This window comes from Ictidomys tridecemlineatus, chromosome 5, assembly GCF_052094955.1.
Source record: "Ictidomys tridecemlineatus isolate mIctTri1 chromosome 5, mIctTri1.hap1, whole genome shotgun sequence".
In the NCBI taxonomy this organism is placed as follows: Eukaryota; Metazoa; Chordata; class Mammalia; order Rodentia; family Sciuridae; genus Ictidomys; species Ictidomys tridecemlineatus.
Window position 1 is genome coordinate 45173845 of NC_135481.1, and position 26008 is coordinate 45199852.

Here is a 26008-nt window from a genome sequence, read left to right on the forward strand (position 1 = left end):
ACACTGGAAATAGGCATCTATTCCTGCAGCAATGTCTTCAAGCCAATTTAATTCTAAAACAGTTCTGTAATTTGCTAAGGAATCAAGGACAGTGTGAATTAACTAAAAAGAGAAAATAGTAAAGGAAGAATTGAATAATTAGATGTAAATTAGAAAAGAAGTTACTTTGCTGAAGGGACTTGACACGATTTTCTTTGCAGATTTTTTTAACTCTATTTTTAAAACAACAGTAATATGAGTCTTAATATTTGTACCAATTTTTTAAAGAAGTCATGAGAAGGTTTTAATTTCATTTATGGTGTCTGTAGTAAAAGAAGATAGAAATGTTCCTCTTCCAAGGCCTCAGAAGGGTGGTAGAAGTACCCTGGGATTCAACACTCTGTAAACTGAGGAATTACAAAGAATATTTCTTGGGAAAGTCATAAACACCCTAACATGAAGTTAGGGAAAATGACATATCTGAGACTCAGCACATCCAAGATGGCTTCAGCCACTGAGAACCGAATCCCCTATGAGCAGGGGAGTTTTCTTCAGTAGGAAGTACATGCTCTGGCCTGAAAACCAATGCACAATACTCTCTCTTCCAATGCTTAGATCCAGGGGATCAGAATGGGAAGGGCTAGTATTAAATAGTTTTATTCTGGTTCTATTGATTCTATGCCATATGCTAGGATGCTCTGGACGTTTTATTACTAAATGGAGGCATGTTCTCAGACAGCAAGAGTCATCCCTCACCATTAGAAACAAAGATTTTCTCTGGGACATTCTGAGTTTCTTCTATCAGGAAAAGAGCAGGCAAAAACAAATAAACAAACAAAAAATCAGTTAGCATGAGTTATGAAAGGGAAATATTCTGGGCAACTGAAATAATCTCCATCTCTTTTCCCTTCTACTACTTCTGCCCCTCCCACCACATAATATTCTCCACAAAGCACACTAGGGATCTTTTAAACAGTCACACCATTCCTCAGATCAAAATCCTCTAATGACTTCCCATCATAGTTAAAACACAAAGCAAAACCCTGGCCTTGAGGAGCATCCCCTACCCTGCTCCTTACTCACTCAATTCTTGCCACCTCGACCTTCTTGTTCTGTGAACATAGCAACCTCACTCTCATCTCTGGCATTTATACTTGGTGCTTCCTCTGCTGGAATTCAATCCCTACCCTGCTCCGAGATTTCTTAACGTCATTCAGACTCCTGCCCAAATATTCTTCCAGCTGAATGGCCTTGGTGTAACAGCCTTTTTGTCATCAATTTTCTCTCTCAAGTAATTTATTCATAGCACTTACCACCTCACTCTATGAGCCTCAGAGTTAGCAATAGCAATCAAAGGAATCAAACCCATTTCCATCTACTTAGATGGCTTTCTCTTTGTCCCTCTTTTTAGAAAAAGAAAAGGGAAATGACATTATATTTCAGATATTTCATGTAGGCCACTCATCATTGAACTCAAGTTAACTTTTGAAGCCCACGAGATGTGTTGTAGATGAGGCCAGAAAAGAACATAGGTTTCAGATTGGATGCCATGTTGATGAGAACGAGTGGCTAGAACACAATGTGGCAAGAACTCGGAGGCCATGTTCAGGATCCATGGAAGGGTCTGTGACTTGGTAGTGATGCCTTCCCTGGCACAGGACAGAAGAGTGTCAGGGTGTGTGCCATGTTGTGGCCACCCTTCCACGAAGCCCTAGGTTCTCATTTCTGTGTGCTTACACTTTAGCAGTTTTTTTCTCATGGGCATCTCTGTCAGCCTAACAAGAAATCAGAAGCAATATTAAACTCAGTCAGAAAACTTAACAAAATACTTGCTACTTTGGTAAAAAGTTTTCATGAAAGGGGAAAGAACACAAAGGTAAGGAACATGCTGAAATAATCAGTGGGTGTGAATCTTCTATATATCTCTTACCCTCATGAATAGAGAACAAAGAAAATAAAATAATCCCAAATGGAATGATCCTGCTTCTCTTAAACCTAAGGAAAAAAAATCAAATTATGAAAGTACAAGAGTGCAATGTGGAGGACCCATGAAGAGTCTCTGGTATTAGCAAGACATTACTTTTATTTTCTGATCATTTAACTGCTACTGAATAACTGAGCAAGGATGGGCCCAGAGAAATTTAAGATGGAGACCAAAAAAGGGGAAAAAAGTGAAAGGATAAAAAGAAAAGGTCACTGTTATCATAAAAACTACCCAATCATCCAAATTCCTCTCTCTGCTCTTAAGAAAGGTCAACAGATAGCCCTTGGCTCCTGATATGTAATTGTATCCGATTCCTCTTTTGATGTTCTCACTGAGAGGGATTTAACTGCCCTTTTCTTGATTCATTAGATGGCCACTTCAAAGAGACCCTAAAAAGACAATATTTGCCCAAACAACTCCCTTGTCTTAGTAAATCCAGACAAACCCCCAAAAGCAATTCATCCTAAATTTCACACATTATTGCCTTTGGCCCCTGTCAGTGACCTCAGCCTACAATATTGATTACTACTCTGCTTCCCAATATGAATCCTTCAGATGATCAGTTTGTAGAACAGGGAGTTATCCAGTCTAATACCAAAAATGGCCCAATGTCCACAATTAACCCAAGAAGAAACCTAAACACTTAGCAAACTTGCCAGAACTTTATCTCAAAACCAAGGAAGAAATTGGTCCAAATTGGACTGGAGCATTCCTCAAGATTCTAACCAACATGAAGATGGGTACTTGGTTTAGTCACAAATAAACTAAAACATTTTATTAAATTAACACATGTCTTTATTCTATCATGCAAATAATACTTGGGAGGTACCTGTGCAAAGACACCATGCAAATCCATGAGAGTTTCTATATTTTTGTTAACACTTTAATAGATAATGGGCAAAGTACAAATAAGGATAAATGACCAATCAGTATGGGGAAATTTTCACTATCACTAGTAATGGAAGTAATATAGTTTAAAAGAACAATAAAATATAACACTCCCCCATCAAATCAGAATGGCTAAAACTACAAAACCATGCAATGTTAGTAACAGATTAGTGGCTTAGCCCCTGTCTACCAAGAAAGCAGGGCAGAGCCCATCATGTGTGCTAGTCCTAGTCTTCATGCAGCACCTGGACATAGAAATTCCTGATAAGCTTTGTCAAATAAATACATGAATATATGTAAAAATACTCTTTAGGTAAGAATATATGGAGTACAATTTGGATGAACAATTTGATAATAAATATGAAAAGGCAAATAAAATTCATTTTGATAATATACTACTTCTCCTGGGAATCTACCATAAACAAATTTTCTAAAATGCATGTCCTATGTTTATCACATTTTTAAAACACTAAAAAATTATAAATAAGCCAAATTAGGAAATTATAGTAAATGGATAGCTTATTCTCTCAAGAGAAGAATTCACAACATTAAAACAATGTGTTGAAAGATTTGAAAATATGTGATAATGTTTATAACAGGCTGAGCTAAAAACATTATATATTCAAGTACAGAGATTCTTTAAATGTATTTTGAGAAAATTGGATGGAAATATAATTGTAACAGTAATTTTTCTGTGAGTGATGATGAGAGAAAATATTTTCTTTATCCTGCTGATGCATTTTTTCCATAATGGTCATAAAATGTTTTTTTAATGATCAAAAAAAAAAAAGAATAAAATTCCATACTAGTAAAGTGGGAAGAGCACTTTTTGAGGAAAGCTATTTTGTTGCACCCTCCAAATTACATCAATAGAGGATCATATACTTTGTATTAGAATTTCTCTTTTCTCTGTCTTTTAATGTCTGACTACATTCAAGATGGATTTCTATGTATGCAACTCAATAAAGCATTTTTGATATAAGGCATTTTAAAATAACAAATATTTTATTTTAAAATGTATTAAATCTCAATTAAAATCATTCTGCTATCCAGTAGACATTTTCTACTTGTCAGTATACAACTTGTCAGTATTCTTAGCTCATTAAAATTTTTCCACACAAAAATAATTTTTAATGCCTTTACATGTAATATATTTTTATTAACCTTAATGAAGATCCAAACAGAGTCCTTTACATTTTTTAAAGTTGCCTTTGGATAACACTTAAGATGATAATTATTCAGAGTAAATGAGTTAATATATATGTGCTATGTAGTTATAAACTGCTACTCAAATGTTAGTTGTTTTTTTTAATGCTATTTCTGATCTTATATTTATTTCTGATGGCACATTTCTCTCACAGTCTTTAAGCTGATTCATTTCTGTTGTTTTCTATATGCTTTGCATATTCATTCTATAAATTATATTGATTTAAAAAATGTGTTGTAAAATGCTTTCAACTCTACCCAGGTAATTTAAAATATGAAAAAAGTTTTTTAAAATCCTGTGAAATGCATATCATTAAAATACCACTGTATACCTAGTAGAGTGGCTATAATCAAAAAGATGATAACAGGGCTGGAGATACAGCTCAGTTGGTGGAGTGCTTCCCTCACATGCACGAGACCCTGGGGTAAATCCCCAGCATCACACACACACACAAAAAAAGGCAGATAACAAGTGTTGGTATGGATGTAAAGAAATTGGACCCCTCATACATTGTAGGTGGGGAGATAAAGTGGTGCAGCAGCTCTGGAAAACAATCTGGCATTTCCCCAAAAGATTAAACATAGAATTACAATATAACTTAGCAATTCTACTCCTTTGTATATACCCAAGAGAAAGGAAAGCATATGTCTATACACAGATGTTCATAGCAGCATTATTCATAACCACTAAAAGATAGAAACAACCTAAATGTCCACCTGCTTATGAATGGATAAACATAAGGAGCTATATCCATACAATGGAATATTTCTTTATGTATATATTATATTAGTATATATTATTTATATTATATTATATATAATATATAATGATTCCATTTATTTGAAATGTTCAGAATAGGCAAATCTACAGAGGCAGAAAATAGTGGTTTCCAGGGCTGAAGAGAATTGTGGGGAAACGGTGAGTACTACTGCTAATGGATATGGGGTTTTAGAGGGGGAGGATAAAGAAAATGTTCTAGAATTGTAATGATGGTTGCACAATCCTCTGAATATATTAAAACCTACTGAATTTTACTTTTTAAATGGGTTAATTAGATGGCATGTGTATTATATCTCCATAAAGCTGCTTAAAATAAAGACTGTAATTACCATTTTATTTGTATTGATAGTGTTATGTATTAGGATAATTCTTTGGAAGAAAGCATAGTATTAATAAAATATATCTTTTTATTACTTATATATCTATAAATTTGCTTTAAGGAAATAATCTAATAGAAACAAAAAGCTATGTGAATAAAGATATCAACCATGGTATTTTCTATTAATTTCAAGTCAGAAATAACCTAAATGTTTAATAATAGATTTAGTACCATAGTTCATCTAAATGATAAAATATTATCATCCATTATAATTTAAGAAGCTATAATTAACAAGATTACATAGAGATATTAAAGGTTTGAAGTAACCTTAGGAAGTAGTATAAAAATATAAAATAGATGGACCTTATCTGCCTTTATGAAAAGAGTTGAGGCAGTTGGGTTATGGAAGATTTTATTTTTTGTTGCCTTTTTGTTTCCTATAGTAGTTTTCTTATATAATTCTTTTAATTAAGAAAAATATTGAAATTGTTATTGTTCCATTTAACTAGTAGTAAGCATAGCAATCCAAAAACATTCTAAAAATCCTTGGAGGTGCCTAATGAAAGGGCTACACATGAGAAGAATTTCAGACACCAGGGGGTTTAAACTCACAAAAACTCTCCAGTGACAGTAGAGGTGAGAAGGTGGTTACCAAAGACCCCAATGCATTAGGTGACTGGCATATGCTCTACTTCATTGCTGCTCCATCAACAGAAGTTTCAGATGTCCTCTCTGTGCTCCAAGAGCCCACACAACTTAGAGTTGAGGAATGGCAATCAATGTGCGATACAGATAATGGGATGGGAGTCTTCTGGCAAGTGATGTGTGCAGACGGGAAGAAATGGAGGGTACGGCACAAAGTTACACAACTCTGAAGTCCTAGAGCTACTGAGCTTATATTGTCAAAAAGGTGTAGCTGCCAGGTCACAACCACACTCTGTAGTATCAGTGTGCAGAAATGAAAAGAAGGTAGGAAGAAGTTCACAGAACCTTTGCTCTCACACACGTTGACAATTGAGTAAAGGCTTCTCTGTTTTCTTCACAATGGCTTCAGTGTGGAGGGAACAAGGGAATAAAATACTTATGGCCAAAGCACAAACAAAATGTTTGACACCCCAAGGCATATCAACCTCTAAATTGGCTACGTCTCCAATGTCTGCATTTCTTGGTATAATTTGGAGCCCTGTGTCCAAACATTGACCCATGTACTCTGTGGTCATTTGTTCTAATGTATACTTCCCAAAAGTTGACTGACTACTTGATGTGAATCCAGTCAACTTCGAGGTAGGAATTAAACAAAATGAGTATTTCTATGTATTTGTGACTTGGAATAATCCATTGTTTTGAACCATCCAAGCCTCTTATACCTTCAATTAGGAGTTAATTAAAATAAAGCACAAGCTGCAGTTATACCTCAGATGTAGAACATTTGCCTGGCATCTGCAAGGTCCTCGGTTGAATCCCCAGTACTGAAAAAATATTAATTGATTTTTTAAAAAATGAACCAAAGCTGCGTAGCTGGTGACATTTGTTTCAAGAGCCCTTCTCTCTGTCCCTTTAAAAATTTATTATTAAGGTAGAATTTGCTTTTAGTGAAGATACAGATGAATACAAGGAAAAAAGTCAACCATAGCTCCAATATCGAGGATGACTATTACAGTATTTTAGTGGATTTCTTCTAGTCTTTCTTTCTATACCCAAGTTCTGCTCTTGTTCAATATTGTTTTTTACATAAAAGCTGTGAATGTAGGGTAGGGTATACCCAATTATGAAGCCATCTTCTCCAATGACAGTTTGCTCCTCCATGAAGCATGGCCCTTTCAGTCAATAGCTGGATTCCTATAGAACACACAAAACTCACCAGGCATCAGTACATGAAGGTACAGTCTACCCCAACCTTAAATTAAATAACACCCACCATTATTACAGTCCTCTTTCTAGATGGGAGCCCCTTGAATAATAATACCAGCCACAATAAAGTACACATTTCCCTCATCACTTTGAACACTTTGTCTGTGATTTTTAGTGCTCCATCTCTGAGCCAGCTCCATGGCCATGGTGGTGAGTACCTTTAGCTCTGACTCCTTCTAGACCATCTCCTCAATTATAAGGAGTACCATCACCACCTTTTCAACGCAGATGGTTCTCCCACAGGCCACAGCCACAAAGCAGCCAGCACCTACTTCAAAGCAGAGATCTCTTTAACAGTGAAATCAATCCTGGCTGAAAATTGCTTCATTAATTAGTTATGCAGAATTAGTTACCCTACCCTTTAATTATTCTTACCAAGTTTTTACTCACAATTGTGGGAAACCAGATAAAGAGCCATTTGCTGCTCTTCAGCTCAGGGATTTCTCCAGGCTTGGCTCCCTGAGGTCTAAGTCAAGTCTCCTCCCTTGGCAGCTCTCCAGGGGCTCCCAGCTAGTTTCCTACTGTCTCTTCTGTATAGAATGTCAACTTGATTTCCTTCTGAATCTGCTGTGTCCTAAAGGCCCTATAGGATAATACTGCTAGTACCTGCACTTCATCTTTAACTTCTGCAAGAATGGACAGCCCAGGCCTGTGGAGTATTGCTCCTGTTTGTCCAAGAAGGAACAACCAAGCAACCCAGGACTCTAAGCAAAGCACCCTAAGGGCCTAACCTCAGGGCAATGATATAATTAGAAATAATTGGCCTAGTGCTTCCTGAACATTGAGACCTAATCATACATATATAGAAATCATGAAAATCTGAATATTTTCCAAGACATTTTTTTCAGAAAAGATTTGAACATGCAATGTATGGTCACTGGATTGCCAGAAGCCTGTCTGTGTCTCATCTGTTCCTTTTCTGGAACATGTCATTGTTGTTTCAACCACTTGAATCATCCAGCTGCTTGTTTGCAGTCACCACAAGAACATCATGCAAACATGAGTCTCTCTTTGTCTCATGACAAAAGCACTTAGGATTTCCTTCCTCTGCTGCATGACCAACAATGCACCTTTATTGGAGAGAGCCAGTAAGTAAATACAGAGTAATGGCTGCTGCAGTGTCTCATGGGAGCTGTAAAGTCTGTGTTTTCCACCTCCTGATTACAGACAAAACCCCAAAGCCTGTAAAGCACCGTAATTAAAAAAATGAAAATGACTATTTTAACTGATAAGATCATTGACTCCTGGAAGTTTTCTTCCTTCCTAATTTTGCCTATCTACGTTTGAAAAGTTGTGAACATCTCTATCTTTACCATTCAACCAACTGCTAAACAGGCCTCAGAAGATGAACTATGACTTTTGCTCATCTTTAGTTCAATATATGATCAGTGTATCAATTTTACAAGCAATATTTACATGGTCATCAAAACTTCATTTGTCCATTCAGTCAATGCTGGTTAAGCACCTTGTACACTGGGTACTGCATTATGTGATGCAAAGAGAGCTAAGACAAGTCCTTGCCTCCAAGGAGTCAGTCTCCCACAAGGAAAATGAAGAACTAAATGAGTTCTTAGAACCTAAATGCTAAAGGAGAGTGCTAATGTGACCCAGAGTAGAGCCATCTAAGGCAGTGCTAAGTGAGAGGGGCAGGACAGGACCATTCTCACAGGAAATAATACTTGATGCTTGCAGAATACATACAACTTACCTGGGCAAAGCTGAAGGGACACATATGGAACGCATAAGGAATGTGTGTGTTCAGAAGATGGCATATGTTTCAACAGACTGGATCATAGGCTGCTCAGGAAAGAGATATGTAAGGCCCAAGTCCTTAAGGGCCTGTGCTCAGCTCTGATAAGGAGATCAGATTCATCCTCAACTCACAAAGATATCTTGATCAGAGACAGACTTGCTGTCTTGCCAGCCTCCCTCACATCCACCCCCACCCCCACCCCCACCTCCCTGATCACCATCTTTTCAAGGCAGATGGTTCTCCCACAGGCCACACCCACAAAGCAGCCAGCACCTGAGGCTCAGCTGTGGTCAGCACCTGCATCAATCAGGTGATTGGCACTGCTAACCTGTTTCCACTAGACCTGTGGTTCTTCCTCACCTGTCTGGCCTTCATGTTCCTAAACCTGCTCTCAGACTCCTGCTGCTGCTTTTCTTGGCCAGATTTCAGTTACCACTTAAGGAGTTCTCTTTCTACACCACTGCTTGACTCTTAACTCTTTGTAGTCAGGAGATTTCATAGACCTTAGTGGTTTCAGGTGACAGCATTCCCCACCACCTTAACTTCTCCCAGCAGAGCCATTTGCATCATTATATTTCACTAGATTCTCTCACATGCCTGCTTATAACAACCATCACAATGTTTCTCAAGTAGCTCTGGGCAGGTAAGAGTCAAAGAGTCTAGTTGAGGTGGACAGTGGTTGGAGTCTCTCATCTTAAAGGAATATACAAGATCTAACTATAAAAAGGGGATCCCCAGCAGCTCTGGAGGCTGAGGCAGGAAGTTTGCAAGTTCTAGGCCAGCTTCAGCAATTTAGTGATAGCCTGTCTCAAGATAAATAGTAAAAAGAACTGGAGATGTGGCTCAGTGGTTAAACACCTCTGGGTACAGTCCCCGGTTAAAACAAAACAAAACAAAAACAAAAAAAATGGGTACCAAATTTTAGCTATTACCCTGACATTTGGTTAGTGCTATGATTTTCCTTAGCCCTAAAAGCAAGTACATGAATTCCCATTTTACTGAGGAAATACTGTTAAAATGGTCATATTACCAACAGCAGTCTACAGATTCAATGTAACCGCTCTAAGCAATCAAAGATTCAATGCAACCCCTCTCAAAATACCAATGACATTCTTCACAGAACTAAAACGAACAGCTTGAAAATTCTAAACAAAACAAGGAATGCTGGAGGCATCACAATCCTTAACTTCAAAATATACTACAGAGCTACAGTAACAAAATTGGTGTGGTCTGGTACTGGCATAAAAACAGACTCGTAGAAAACGGAACAGGATAGAAAACACAGACAAACCCACAGAGATACAATCATCTGACCCTTAACAAAGGCACCAAAATTACACATTGGAGAAAAGACAGCTATTTTTAGATTGAGTTTTTCACTGGAGTTGACCTATAGAGTTGACCTATAGACCAGAAAGCCTAATTTTATTCTTTATAACTGATTAGAAAAAAATCCCTATTTTAAAGTGTTCTTTTTAAAAAAAATACTAATTCTTGCTTTGTTCAGGGACATAACTTGGAAAAAATCTTCTTGTGCATTCAACCTCCTGGGATTAGATTCCTTCTGCTCACGATTAGCTACCCCATTCCTCTCTCAGACTGCCTGCAGAAGGGAACTCCAAACACAATAATAAATTGCAAAAATAAATAATACAAGATACAAAATTTTTTTCCATGAGAAAATCTAGGCCTTGGATTCAGAATGGTTACTATCCACCTGACTTTGAGCAGTTTTTTTTCATGTATAAAATAGAACAGAGATTTCCCAAACCTCTTGTGAGAATTAAACAAGGTGAGATCCTAAAGCACTTTTTATAGCACTCAATAAATGGTTGTTATCATTATTACCACCAACACTATTTACTACCACAACCAATTAAGCATAGCAATGAAGTCAATGACCCAGAGTTAATATGAGGTATGGATTATCCCACAGGGGCTGAGAATATCTGGCTTGAAATTAAACTCACTCTTAGGTCCAGGTTTATCACTTATCGAGAACTCAAGAACAATGGGGGAGAAAACAAAGGTCCAGTTTTCGGTCTGTGCCGGTAGTAAAAGGACACAGGTCTTTGCTAGCAGTTTCTGGTGATTAATGTAGGAAATAATGTTTTGACTGTTGAGTGTTGACAAAGAAATCACACCCTTCCAACAGGGCTCACAACCCCCCAGCCCCCATTTCAAAAGAGAGAGAAAGAAAACAAACCCAGGTGCCACTGCTGGAAGCTATACACCCTCAGATTCTGGCAATAGCAACGAAAACATTTGTAATTTCCTGCCATAGAGAGGACAATGCGGATATCCGAAATTTACCTGAGAGTAATTTAAAATCTGGAGTGAAAGGAAGCCATAGCTACATTTTGATTACTAGCATTCTGGGAAATACAGGAGCTATGAGATTTACAAGGTAGCATTCATTTCTTGGAGTATTCTTATTTAACTCAGATATGCTCTTTAACAATTTCCCCCCCAAACAAATAATTTTACTGTAATAATTGCTATTGAAAAAATAATCTCAACTATATGGATTAAGCTACATAGGTTCTTGTACTCCAATAAATTTATAAAGTCCACTTCAGAGATAAGAATTTATAGAGGTGGGGATATAGCTCAGTTTGGGGATATAGCTCACCACCAAAACCAAAAAAACAAAACCATGAATTTATAGAGACACGAAATAACAAATGTAAAATAACAAATGTTTTGCAGTGATTCTGATAATAAACATTAATCTGTGCTATGTGCTTCACCCACATCTACTAACAATTAGCACTCATTATACAGCAAACATGTTTGTATAATCCCAATTAAGACAGAAAGGACACAAAGAGGACTATCTTCTTAAAGGAAGAACCATGAAAGCAAAACATTGGTTATAAAAAAAATGTACTCAGGGCCATGGAGCAAATTAGTTTTTGGACTAGGAATAGAATTCAGATTAACCCTGCATTTCAATGCCTACTGTTATTTTATCGTAGGTTATTGGTAATGGGGATGGTAATAGGGAAGAGGAATAACAACCTTCTCTATGTTCCTAGAAAGAAAATCTTTGATATCCCAAATAAAAATACTGATACAATATGTTCTGAATTTGCTCAAACTTTTTCTTAAACTGATTCTAATTTATTTTCATCAGATGAAACTGTGTCAATTCTAAGCAAATGTGAGCCTGCATGTATCTCTAAGTAATGCTAAAGTTCACAAAATATAGTCTGGAAACTTAAAATTATCTTACTCATTGTCTACACATCTCTATAAAAATCTTCAGCTTTTTCTGTTTTAATTACTAGTCTCCACTACGCAATTATAACCTAAGGAATATTTTCATTTGTTTTATCAATAAGTTTTCTCATGGTTTAAAATCCACTCCACTTGTAACCATTGGAAATGGCTGATTTCCTCTCCAAATGAAGATTTTCAGGGGTATATTAAGAAGCCCATCTAAAAGATTAGAACAAACTAGAAAAAAGAGAAAATATAGATGGCCTCAAATAAGCACCAGGAAACAGAAATAGGAAAATAAAAAATGTCAACTATTCCCTTAAGACTGAAATTAATATATTTTACATAATTTATTTCTCCTAAGTAATTTCTCTAACTTGAACATAAAGTGAAACAGTTTTGATATGGATGAGAGACAGTTCTTACAGGTAAAAAGAAATAGAAAAATCTCTTTCTCTTACATTCTAAAAATGCCCACATTAACTATTAAATGCAAAGAATATTATTTAAATATTAGACACAACATGTTTTTGCATACTTTGGCTAAATAATCTAGATAAACTATCTGTCAATATTGACATAGCATTTTATTACATCAACCTGTCTTTAAAGTGTGGTATAGAGCCTTTGTATTTAAAAAGAAAGTCACGTTCATACTGCAAAGACCATATGATGAAAACAATCTCTCCAGAGAAAGATTACTTCAAAACTTTCCTTTACAAATTAAACATACTAATCCTTAGTTTTGTGCAATGGAATATAAGAAAAATATTAATATTCAGATGATATGATTTTTAATTGAAATCAAAAGCTCTACAGGCTATGATTGCAGGACATCTAAATTAACTTATGTGCCAGACAATGACCTTTCACCAAGAATTTTTCTTTCACAGTACAGTTCATAAAAACTAGAAAAGTAAAGAGGAACTTCAACTCTTATAATCTAGACTTATCTCCATTTCAAATAAAACTCTTCTTTCCCCACCTGCAAGTAAGAGCAGGATTCTGCTTTCAGGCTTACCTTCCTCTGGGGTTACTGACCTCCTGAGTCGGCACTTCCAAGCCTTGGGAACTGAAATTGGATGTCTGTACCTTGGACTATAGTGGTAGCGCGCACTCACAGTGCCAAAGGGTGGGGAGCCTGCAGTAAACATGCTGGGCTCTCAGGACAGCCTGAGAAGGAGGAATGTAGGGAGAGGACGTGCGTCCTCTGCTCCATCACAGGAGCAACTGGTACAGTGCCACCTGGGAAGAGACTGCCAAGCAGCGGTGAGTCAACCTTCCGTATGCACCGTGGGTCAGACAGGTTTCACCACTTCACCAGCATATTAATGATAAAACTTTATAAATAGCAATGATATTCTTGAAGAGCTTCCTTTTATTTTTTCCTCTTTCAGGAGATGGGAGAGATCATCTCATTTACAAAAGATGTTTTCAGCTAAACATAGAACTTAAAATAATTTTGTACTTTCACATTTTGAAACATCTCTCAAAACTAAGCTGTCTTTTTCTAAAAACCAATATTTCTACTATATCTACCCTCAGCATGTGTTAGGAATTTTATTTTCAGATTTGGAAAGACAATCTCCATCCCTGCTCTCCTAGGATGACCTCCATCATTGTATTCAGCCTTGGATATAAACCCTAAATGTGAAAAATCACTATATAATTATCCTAATGTGACTTTGTGTTTATATTGTGTCTTTTATCTAAAGAGCTCAAAGCATTTTGCCAACATGATCTTATTAAGCATCACAACACCCCACTCAGGAATGTGACGTTAAGGATTATTATTATCAATTTTAACAGGTGGAGGAAACAAGAGATCAGCAATTAAGTGACTCAATTTGAGGTCACAATGCTAACTGAAGGCACAGTTTGATTCAGGACTCTGACCTCTAATTCTAAGGACATACACAACTGACCGAGAGCTTCAAGTTAGAGGACAATTGTTTTGTATTTCTCACAAAGAATCTGTTCTTTTGCTCTAAGACTTTAAAGAACATTTTTTTAAAAAGACAGATAAAAATATTTTATGTTAGCAATTTATGGCACACCTGCTAAAGATAGCACAAGTGCTAACTCCACTCAGTGTATTTTCCGCCTTACCTTTCCCAAGGGCCACCACCATCTTCTGTGTTATGAGTCAGACCACAGACTGTGCTCATACTGTGTATACAGGGTGGTTAACCAGGATGCTTTTCCATGCACCAGGGGGAAAAAAAAAGATTTTCAAAGTTGATCATCTTGTGCATGTTCATTGGGGAACACTAATCAATTTGGAATTGAATGATCCAAAAATGAAAAAAAAAATTCTCATGTTCCCTCCCTTAGAGATTACCATTGTTTTATGAGGGGTATATAAACATATCCATGTAGTGAAAAAAACATACAGCTCTCCAGGTTGATCTAGCTGTCTTTTCATTTTCCAAAATTTCTTGGTCATTATTCTTTGTTGGTTCATATATGGCTACATCAATTTTTAAAAATAGGTGACTACATACACATTTCATGGATATAGGTACAGGGATTTATGCACATTTATTTTACCCATTCCCTCTTTACTGGATGCATCTTTTTCTCTTCTGTGAATTACAATGAACATCCTCATATATTTAACTTTATGTGTTTTTTTAAAGTATTTCTTTTTCATCTACTTCCCATTTTTGACAATCTCTAAGATTCTTGCTTCTGAAAATGTGTGGACAAACATCTGTTGCTCTATACACTGAGCTGCTTATAGTACTATGAGCCTACAGTCTGGGATGAAAATCAGGTCACCTCCTTCTTCCCATTACTTCAAGTGGAAATTTGGGCTTTTTCTGTAGGGTACTATACATATACATCTATATGTCCCCAGATATGTGAACTGGAGAACATTCTACATAGGACAGATGGAAGGATGGCTAGAAGATATTATAAGAAGAACAGTATATAAAACCAACCATCCATGATTTACAGTCCACTTTCTCCAAAGGCTTAGTTCAACAACAAAAATTAACTTGCCCTTTGTCAATAAGCAGAGTCTACTTTGTATTTCGGCTCCCTCAGGCCACATGAGAGACTAAGGGGGCATATTCAATTCAATGTCAATATTGTTTGCAATGTTCTGGACTGTCTATAGATCAAAGCTCAAAGGAAGTACCATATTCTCTCATCTCCAGTAGAGTTTGCCACAGTATCACATTTATTTTCCCATGATATAAAAGTGGAGATCCTCTATCATCTCACTTCCCAATAACAACATTGCTGACAAGAATTACTTCTCAGTTTTAAAACATGTACTTCAAACAGTGTGGATGAGGCACAATCTCTGATTTTAAGGGGCTGATGGTGCAGTCAGAGCAGTGGACTAAGGAATCCACAAATGAGGAACAACAACCCCCAAGCACAGCAGAGGATTCCTGGGAATTATCACCACTAACCAAACAGTGAAACAAATCCTCCCTTGCTGGCAGGATGAAGCACTATGTTCTTAGTCAGCTGAAGCCTAAAAGATTTGAAAACCCTAAGCTATACTCACCCCAAACAATTAAGTCAAGGGGACTTATATGTGCTCATGATACTCTATTAGTTTTTATTCTTCCTTAAAACATTCTTGTGCTTTCTGAGCTCAAGTAACTATATAATTGCACTTTTAAATAAAAATTCGCCATAGTGGGAAAGTAAGGTAGTTCAGAATTGGCTTTATAAAATTAATACTGATTCTAGGAAGTATACATCAGACTCACCCTTTCAATCTTAGCCCTCAGTAAATTTCATGCATGCCCTCTACGTGCCTTGAGTGTATAAAATACAACAAAATAAACAACCAGGCTGATATCCTGACATGGCCTTTTAAACAGTCCCACTGGATGATGCAGCGATATTCACATCTAAGGGCTGCTGGTGACCCGTGCAATGTGAGAGAACAGTCTTGGTGCCTGTGTCAAAGCTGTGAATGCCAAGCTGACCCATGCTGGCCTATCTACTCTGAGCTTGTTTCTACAAAGAGCTAAGAGTCAGGGTCTTTGTTCAGAGGGCTGCTATGACCTTGCTTCATAATCTGACAGGAGAGGAAACTGGTTATATTTCTTATATGTAGGAACAGTGGGAGATTGGCACAGTGCAGAGTCAAGTACTAACGTTAATTTAGCATGTACCAGGTGCCAGACATTGAGGTAAAAGCTATTACATAGCTATGTCTCTATCCATCCTCATAATCACCTGCTAAGTAATTACTCATAGTTATAATTAATGCCTCATAAATGAACAGACAGTCCACGAGAGCTTAAATAGTTTGGCTACATTCAAATGGGTTTATGGCATATCCATATTCTTATCACTGAAGCTCGAATTTTAGAATTATTTAGAATCCTTTTCTTTCCTTCAATTGCAGATTAACAAGCCCTGGATCTATTTGTACAATGGTTTTCATATCCTTCACTTTCTTTCCAGCCCCCATTTGAGTTCTCAATTGCAACAATCACAAATTGACCTTTTTTCTAAACTCTTGCCACTCTTCACTCTGCTGTCTGGTTACTCTTTCTGAACCAAGGTTGGGGACATCACTCTTCTGCTCAAAGGCCTTCCCTGGCTTTTCATCACCTGTCGGATTAGGTACACATCCCTAAACCTGGCATCCAGGTCCTCTGCACTGTTAGTGTATGTCCTTGATTCAACCCTGCCTGTGACTTAACACATGGCACACAGCTGAGCCTCTCTCCATGTGGCCATGGTTCCCAAAAGTAGTGTTATAGCATATTAAGTACTAAATTAATTTTCAGGGGACAAATAACAAGGCCTAGACTCTGTTTAGTCCTAAACCAAGCATATCTAGAAAAGGAAACCCTGAAAGTAGTAGGTGGGGGTAGATGATATGGAAAGGGTTGTTGGTCAGACAGACCTAGTGCTTTGGGGTGGGGGGTGTTTTAACAGAAACTTAGACTTCCCAGAAGGGTACGTTCCTGTCATGATTCTTCAGCCCAATAGCAACACATCATTTCCTTTGTTTGGTGTCTTGGCCCCACTGAGAAGAGTTAGTTTTAACTCTTTATATTTCAAATGACAGAAATCTAACCAAACTGGCTTCAGTAAAATGGAATTCAGGAGCTCATTTAACCCAAAGGTCCGGGATTATGGACATGGTTCAATCCAGGTGCTCAAACGCTATCATAAGGCGTCTCTCTGCACCTCTTGATTCTACCTTCCCCTTGTGGGGTCAGAATTGTCATTACAGCCTCATTACCCATTTAGCTTGGTAAACAGTTATTAAAGAAGTGTGCCAACTGGTCCAGCAAAAGAGTGGGCAGTAACTCTTCAAAGCTTAACTTGGAAAATGTGCCCATCCCTGAGCCTGTCACAGTGATCAGGTGATATAAATTTGCATTGGCCACCTGTGTCACATGATCACCTCTAGTTCCAGAGACTAGCTTCATTCTAATCACACAAAGAGATAAGGGTGCAATACAGATCCTCAAAGAAAAAGAGGGGTGCTAGCTTCAGAAGAAAGGAGAAATAAATATGGCGTGGGTAAAAGAAAACATAGGCATTCACTGTGGAAAAGTTCCAAAACATAAAAATGAGGTGGAAGTGGTCAACTTTTTGCTATGCTGGTTATAGTACTGTGCCACTCACCACTTCTGACCATGTATGTCACCCACCTGTGCTTATCAGAAATGTTTCCTATGTCCCTACCATTAAGCAGAATGTATGGGGTCTTCTTTTTGGATTACTGCTTGGGATTGAGCATTGGAATTTCTTTAAAGTTCTCTTAGTTGGTCCTGATGTGTATGCAGCCAGGGTTGAGAATCAAGGGAATAGAAAACAGTTTTTCTTTACCATCAACACATAAAATATTGCTTTAATCTTATAGCATCTATTTTTTCTAACTTGGTTATATATATATATATATATAAAATTTTCTTTTATGAATACATGACCTGTGTAACTCCACATCAGTACAACCACAAGAATGGGAAGTTATATTCCATGTATGTATGATATGTCAAAATATATTCTACCGTCATGTGTAACTAAAAAGAACAAATAAAAAATCCATAAATCAGACACTGGATGCCACAGCATTCTTTCATTCCCTGTATTACATTCTTTGCACAGGATTAATTAACACTAATTTTTTAAAAAAGGGGAGGAGATTTGTTTTTATTTTTCTTCACTTTTTTTTTTTTTTTTTTAATTTGGAAGATCACAGAGACTTGCTTGCCATAAGGACAACTCTTAAAGACACAATGTGTCACTGTCTTTTGCTGGGGCCTTGAAGTCTTTGACATCAGCAGAAACTCACTGAGGTTCTTCCCTGGGATACATGAAAGCCCTTTGCAAGCCCACTGCCCCACTATTGTGAAATTCTGAAATAACTGAAAGGGGCTGAATTTCTCCTTATCACCCCGTTCTCAAAAATAGCATGATATCTTATAATAAGATTATATCCAGGGAAGGCTCGTGAAGCAGTCAAACACAGAAGCTGATCCCTGTCCAGTTCCCACTAGCTGTGAGCAATCAGCTAAGAAGGTCACCTTTCATCCTCTATACACTGGAGGGAACAACCTCTCTCAAAATCTCTGGTAAGGTTTGGAGATAATACATAGAAAGTTCTGACATCTAGTAAGCTGTAAATAAATGTTAGCTATTATCACCTGGTAAAATAATTTTGTTTTAAAATTTGGTCTTGAAGATTAGTTTTAACTACAGAAAATTAGACTCTTCCTGGATTGCAAGTGCCAAAGTACTCAGACAGTACCTATGAATACTTAGTTACTTAAAGGAAATATCTAGTGGGGTTTACAAATTGTGGTTTGGCTTTTCAAATCTGGATATCTGGATTACAGCTTTAAAAGGCAAATTTTATGTGGTGAAATTTTTGTAAAAGTACACACATCTCCAGTGACTGAGGACATCTTATTTTCATGCAAGTTTGTACAGAAAGAATTTCGGTATTATGCCTCTAAACACCTAAATGTTTAACTTCCTAAGCATGACTGATTGGCTATTTACAGACCATTTTAAAAATGCCAAATTTCCCATTAAAAACCATCTCTTTTAATGATTAAATGCTATTCTTTGCAATAAGTCACTCAGTTGAAATAGTAGCTTCTAAAAATCTAAATACAAGCGGATGATGATAATACCGACCTCACAGTGCAGTTGTGAAAACCAGACAAGATTATACAGATGAAAGGGCTTCACAAATGACAGAGCACTGTGTAAACGTGCAAGTGGGGCTGCCACTGCACACACGGTAGTTGTTGACCACAAGGAGTTTTCCCTGGTCAGGAGCAATGTACATCCTCATCAGAGACCCAGTGTATTATTAAGCACCGTGTACAGAGACACAGAATGTTTTCCTGGACTCTGGAGGAATACACGGGCAAAGTGACTAAGGAAGTGTCACCAAGATGGGGACAGGATGCCAGGTGAATGGGGAGGAAACTGAAGGGTATGGTGGGCAGTTCAGCAAAGCAGCATGCAGTGCTCAGAAGAATGAAGAGCTTTGAGGCACACAGTTTGTGTGCAGGGAAGCAGACTGTGAGATAAGAGCTGATAGGAAGGTGGGGCAGATAGATGGTGGGGAGTCGGGGCTTCTAATGTCCAAAGATTTGAGAGAGACCAACTCTACATCTACTCTCATTACTCAGGAGTACCTCCAAAACTCACTGAAGAAGTGTCATAGCTTTAGCTGAGGGTTCTCAGCACTTCGATTTTTTCTGCAGGAAATGTGCTGAAATGAAAGAGCCATGAATCCTGGCCCCAAGCCTGGATCGAACCGATTCAGCAGACAAGAAGAGGAGGCAATAAAAGGGCAATGCAGGCTGCAGGCAGGTTGGAGCAGAAACCAGGGAAAGGGAGGAAGGCAAATTACTGCTCTGGCCAACATGCAGGAGCATGAAACCTGAACTCCTCTGGATCCGCCTTCCCAGAGAGTCCTCTGGCCCTGAAACCTGGGGAAGGAAAACTGATACCCGTAAATAATTGTGGCTGTGTCACTGCAATGTGGGACAGAGGCTACATGTTGATTAAAGGCAAGGTGATTCCTGACAAAGAAAGAACTGTGGTTTCAAGATCTGCGGAGAGTTTGCAAGATGCCATCATGGTGCTATGTGGGAGTTAGAGAAAACTGCAAGAGGCATGTTGCAAAAAGCCATGTTGAACTCCTACTGTTTTCCAGGCACTGTATTAGGAGCTGGCTGGCTAGGGAAGAGATGAATGAGACAGTCCTGTTGACAAGGATCGAGGAAGAGGTTTCACATCTTAGGTTCCTTCCAACCGAGAGGCAGTCGGGCCAGTCTGTTTCCCTTCAAAAAAATCATCTCAAAAAGGATCACATGGGGGCTGGGGATGTGGCTCAAGCGGTAGGGCACTCACCTGGCATGTGCAGGGCGCTGGGTTCAATCCTCAGCACCATATAAAAATAAAATAAAGATGTTGTGTCTACCGAAAACTAAAAAATAAATATTAAAAAATTCTCTCTCTCTCTTCTTCTCTCTCTCTCTCTGCCCACCTCTCCCTCTCCCTCCCTCTCTCTTAAAAAAAAAAAAAGATCACATGGTTGCCTGGATCATCATTAATCAACCACAGATCCTCTTGCTCAATAAATTTCAGAATAAGAACCACTCAAATAAGTAATGCTATGGTTAATGCTCCCCCAGGATCACATTAGGTCCTGAGACCCTCTAACAAACTGGATTCTGACCAGACAGAGACCTCTCAATTAACTGTCTCAAGAAATGGACAAGAATTAATATGTTAACAGGTGAGCCTAGATCTAATTCCAACTAAAATAAATAAAAAGAGATCACTATTACTAAATGAAATACAAGTATAACTGACTTTTTTTTTTTTTTTTGGTACCACAGATTGAATCCAGGGGCACTTAACCACTGAGCCATAGCCCCAGCCCTTTTTATATTTTATTTAGAGACAGGGTCTCTCTGAGTTTCTTAGGACCTTGCTAAGTTGCTGAGGCTGGCTTTGAACTCTTGATCCTTCTGCCTCAGCTTCCTGAGCCACTGAGATTACAGGTGTGCATCACCACACCTGGCTAGTAACCTACTTTATAAACTGAAAACTCAATAAAGATTTTTCACACACTGATGAAACTTTTAAGATAGAAACCAAATCTGAAAGTGTCCTAAAGCTACTCAACTAGTATAACAGTTAAAATACAAATATTTTCAGGTCAAACCCAACTCCATCCCAAGTGAATCTCCTACTTAGGACTGTGGACTGTGAAACACCCTCTGGAGTGTAGGCTGTGCTGAAATTTCTGGGGTGTTGCATGAAGCAATGGTTTTAAGGACACCAAAGTCACATCCACTTGCCATGTTGGAGAATAAGAGGCCACATATCCAAGACCCTATTCCAGGTCTCCTTGAGGAACTCCTAAGTAGGAGAAAGGGAAGTGAGGATGGGGCGGTGGCTGTGCTTCTGAGGATCTCACACCTCTGCCTCTCTACAGGATGTGGAGAGCGGAGGAAGGAGCAGCAACAGGACAGGAGAGCGAGAGACAGAGAGCAGACCATGCAGAATGCCCAGATGTGGAGGCCCACCAGGAGACAGGAAGAAAAAGGAATAAGGGCTGGAAGGGAAGCCAGGAATGAGGCAGGAGGAAGAAGGAAGAGGAGAGAGCTCAAGAGAAGTAGAAAGGAGAAGCAGAGGTGAACAATTTGTCCTAGAAAGAAAATTTTAAAAAAAATGGAGCAAACAACCATAATTTCTAACATCCTCAGAGGGAGGCAATGAGAAGCTGGTAAATTAAAAGTTTGGTCATGGTGCTGCTTAAACCAGAAGGTCAATAAAGGCTCTGACTGGTCTGCTGACTCTTATAGGACTCCCCAGCTCCCTAGCCACTCTTTGGACTCTGATCATGTGTCATTTGCTCAACAAAAACAATCTTTCCATCTCCCATAAAAAGAATTTGTATTCACATGACATTTCAGAGTCCATTTGTAAAAAGCCTCACCAAAGGCATCCGTCATTACGCTGAGGATGAGACAACATGATATTTTATGTAAAGATATATTTTAAGGCCCATTAACATAGCTCTCAGGGAAAACAACAATTAGGCAACACTACCATGTGATTACCTACCAGAATCTGGAGATGAGAAATGCAATCACTCAGTGAAATCTACAAATGATAGGTTATAAACAAGTGTCTTAAATATAAAAATTTATTGTGTATTTTTTTCCAAAAGGGATAAAACATCAAACTTAAATAAATCTGGAGCTGAAAGAGCAGTAGGCATGAATAGCCATGGTGAGATTACCAAAACACTGTTGAATCTGGGTGTCTTTTGGAGCTGTTGGCACCTGCACTCTCCTCATCTGCAAATTGAAATTCTTCTTATTTCTAACATACCTTTCAACTGACAGTTTAAACTGGCGTTTTCTGATGTCTACTTCATGGTATGCCCTGTGCCAGACACCCCCATATGTATGACTTCAGAGAGTCTTACAGATGTCTACTGTGGTAGGTGTGATTACCCCAATTCCACAGATGGGAGACTGAAGCCAGAGGTGGTTCAGGTCACAGAGTTGGTTACTGGAGCCAGGACACGAACCCAGGGCTCTGACTCTATGTCTGACACAATTTATAAAATATGAGACTGATTCCATTGTTCATACCTCTGACGAGAAAGGAGTTGATTAGTATCTAGATAGGCAGAATGCTGGAAGGTAAAGATTATCTTTTTATTCATCTATGAGCATGTCAAATATTTCACAATAAAAATATTTATGGAATACTGGTATAGGCCGAATTATGTTCCTCCCAAATTCCTACATTGAAGCCTAAACCTCCAGTACTTCAGAATGTGATCATTTTTTGGAGATAGAGCTTTTAAAGAAGTAATCAAGTTGTAATGAGGTCTTTAGAGTGGGCCTGAATCCAGTCTGACTCGTGTCCTTACAATAAGAGGAGACTGAGGTTGACAGAGACTCCAGGGGCACATGTACTCAGAGGGATGATGGTGTGAGAAGGCACCAGAGGGGCCTCAGAGGATGCTAACCCTGTGGCCTCTTGATCCTGGACTCCCAGCCTCTGTAACCATGAGGAAATAACTCCTGTTGTTTAAGATGCCCCTCCGTGGTATTCTGTTATAGCAGCTCTAGCTGACGACTACAATGTTCCAGGCACCGTGCTGACTGCTATGAATGTGATGAGTCCCTTTTCTCAGGAGGTCGAAGTTTTGTTGGAGCCACTGGAAATGAACAGGCAGGAAGAATGTGGCAAGTTTGGTGCTTAAAGGGACGAGTAGAGAGTGCCATGCAATTATGTAGGAAGACTGTGTGATCTGATACTTGATATGTGCACCAAGGGATGTCTGGAAACGTTTTAAGGGAAATAATATCTAAGCAGTGATTTAGAGAGTTCTGTTCCATATGCCTGGAAGAGCCTCCAATTTCCATTGACCAAATATCTTTCCAGTCTTGATCCCTCTATGCCAGTCATGTAAGACTGCTCTGCTGGAATTTTGTTTCTATGCCTGTTATTTATAGTAACTATGTTATTAAGAAACTCATTCATGTTGGGAAGACTGTACAGAACCCAAAACATGGTCCTACCTGTGAATAAAAGTGAACATACATTTCAAACACTAAACATGTAAACATGCTTCAAATTCTTTAAGTCTGGGAATCAGTTTTTATGAAACTACTTTGAAATATCAACAAATATTTAGAGAAAAGTTGTGAACTGTACAGTAGTTTATGCTAACAAAGATTAACACAATCTAAGAAAGCAATAAGAAACTTTTAAAAGTCATGATGAGGGGCTGGGGATGTGGCTCAAGCGGTAACACACTCGCCTGGCATGTGTGGGGCACTGGGTTCGATCCTCAGCACCACATAAAAATAAAATAAAGATGTTGTGTCCACCAAAAACTAAAAGATAAATATTAAAAAATTATCTCTCTCTCTTAAAATAAATTATGATGAATTTAAACACTAGAATATATACAAACATTAGAATTGATTTTAAGTAATTTTGACAAGATGAAAATGCTGGTCTATTACGTAAAACAATTTTATTAATATTTATTTAAAAAATCTAAATTATTAAGTGGTAACTTCAGATTTTTAGGATTTCAAGTAGTTTTTATGCATATGTTTATAAAGAATAACTTCTGAATCTCCAATATGCATACACGGCCACACTATACTCTTCCAGTTTTAGAGTCAAAAATACCCACTCTGTCTTACATTTGAATCTCATAATTTAAAAAATTTGCACTGAATAATCAAGATCTGAGTCTGGGCTCTGTCTCTGACTAGCTGAGCTCTTTTAGAGTTTACTTCTGCCCTGGGCCTCAGTTTCTTCATATGTAAAACCAACAGTGATGCCTGTCATGGCCGTCATGCCTGATGGGAGGATCCAGCAGGAATGTCTGTGAAAGTGCACTGCAAACCATAAAGAGCTGTATTAACATGAGGGTGAGTGTGCTTATTATTTTTATTGGCTTTAGTGGCACTCTTCCTGAACAAGTCAGTGTCGGCTGAACATGGAAACAAGTTTTGAAAAAGAACTCTCTATGACTAGTCACCAATATATTTGCTCATTGTGTGTCCGTGTGGTTCAGACCACTTTGGGGTGGGCTCTTGTGGAGCGGGGATCACATCTCATAAACTGTGAATGTACTATGCCATGCCAAGAGCTTCCCTCAGGGAGTATCTTTCACAAACACCACTACCCACCAAGAGAGGTTCCTAGAGACAGAAAATGACGTCACTGTAGGCCACCAGCCTGAGCAGACACAGGACAAGCATCAGGAAATTAAAGAGGATGGCAGGTCAGAGCACTAGACAAGGGCAGAGTGAAAAAGGTAGTCAACACTTACTAAGTAGATGCCCTCGGGGGTGATCAGGCTCAAGTGACTGAAACACTCACACCTTGCCATTACATGCTATTTAAATAGATGTGAGAAAAACACTCCAAGAGCCCTGCAGAAAGCAGTGATCAGACAGTGTGCAGCACGACTTTCCCACACCTGCCTTGACCCTCTCTATATGAAAGGAAAACAAAGATAAAGGCAACCAAGGCCTAGGAAGTGCCCTGAAGTGACCTCTGCCTTCCTCTCCATCCAGGGCCATCTTTCAGGCAAAGGGCCTGAAACAGTATTTTCCACAGCTAATCAAGATCTGAGTCTGGGCTCTGTCTCTGACTAGCTGAGCTCTTTTGGAGGTTACTTCTGTCCTGGGCCTCAGCTGGATCAGAAGAGTCAAGAATTTTCTTTTCCTTCCATCTGCACCAGTAACTGTCCAACTCTTGAACGTGTCCATTTTTTCCTCTTCCCCTCCTTCTTTCCTGTCCATAAGGGCTAGTCTCAATTCTGACTGTATGAAATATGAGCAGTGGGATATTTTTAATACGACAGCTCTTCTCCTAATCTACGCTACAGCTTCAGCATTTCTAAAACTGTACATCTCCCTCCTGCTCTCTTCCGTACTCACACAGGAGATCTGGCCTCCTGGGACTCTGTCTTGATCCACTGTGGCCTCCCCCTGAACGAAAGGAGAAAGAACTGGCTGTCATTTCCCAGACCTCAGCTCGCGGGCTTCAGGTAAGAAGATGCCACCTTTGTAAAAACTGGATGCTGGAAGATATGGATTGTTCACAACAACCTCCAACTACCTCCTACTCCAAGCGACTATTTCTTCTACTTTGCTGCTACCTCTGCGATTATTAAACTGCCATTTGTAAAGACAAAATAAATAAATACTGGGTGCCAAACAGAGACATTATATTTCTTCCTAATGTGCCCACATGATGTCATTTGGAAAAGGAACCTCAGACCAGAACTGGCACGACACGAGGCAGAGCTCTGAGGGTCATAGATAAGTGCCAGCCATTTGCTGAATTACTATTATAAGCGTATGTGACACCCAGGACTCTCACCATGCCTAAGAGCAGAGGGAAGTATGGCAACAGGAACATCCAAGCCTGCAGCTTCCCAGCCTGTCGTTCTTC

The 26008-nt window shown here is 38.5% G+C and overlaps 1 protein-coding gene across 19 annotated transcripts in view; it reads right to left on the reverse strand.

Moving 5' to 3' along the window:
- The window catches only part of Fmn1 (formin 1), a 395944-nt gene that overhangs the window by 305666 nt on the left and 64270 nt on the right, over positions 1 to 26008 (reverse strand). The window contains exon 1 of one of the 19 annotated variants that reach the window (XM_078049881.1): positions 13065 to 13260. The exons of the other annotated variants lie outside the window; for them this stretch is intronic. Within the exon in view, the coding sequence (XP_077906007.1) occupies positions 13065 to 13197 (133 nt within the window). The 5' untranslated portion in view covers positions 13198 to 13260. Of the gene's footprint in view, positions 1 to 13064; positions 13261 to 26008 lie in introns of those variants that run through there. 19 annotated transcript variants of the gene reach the window in all.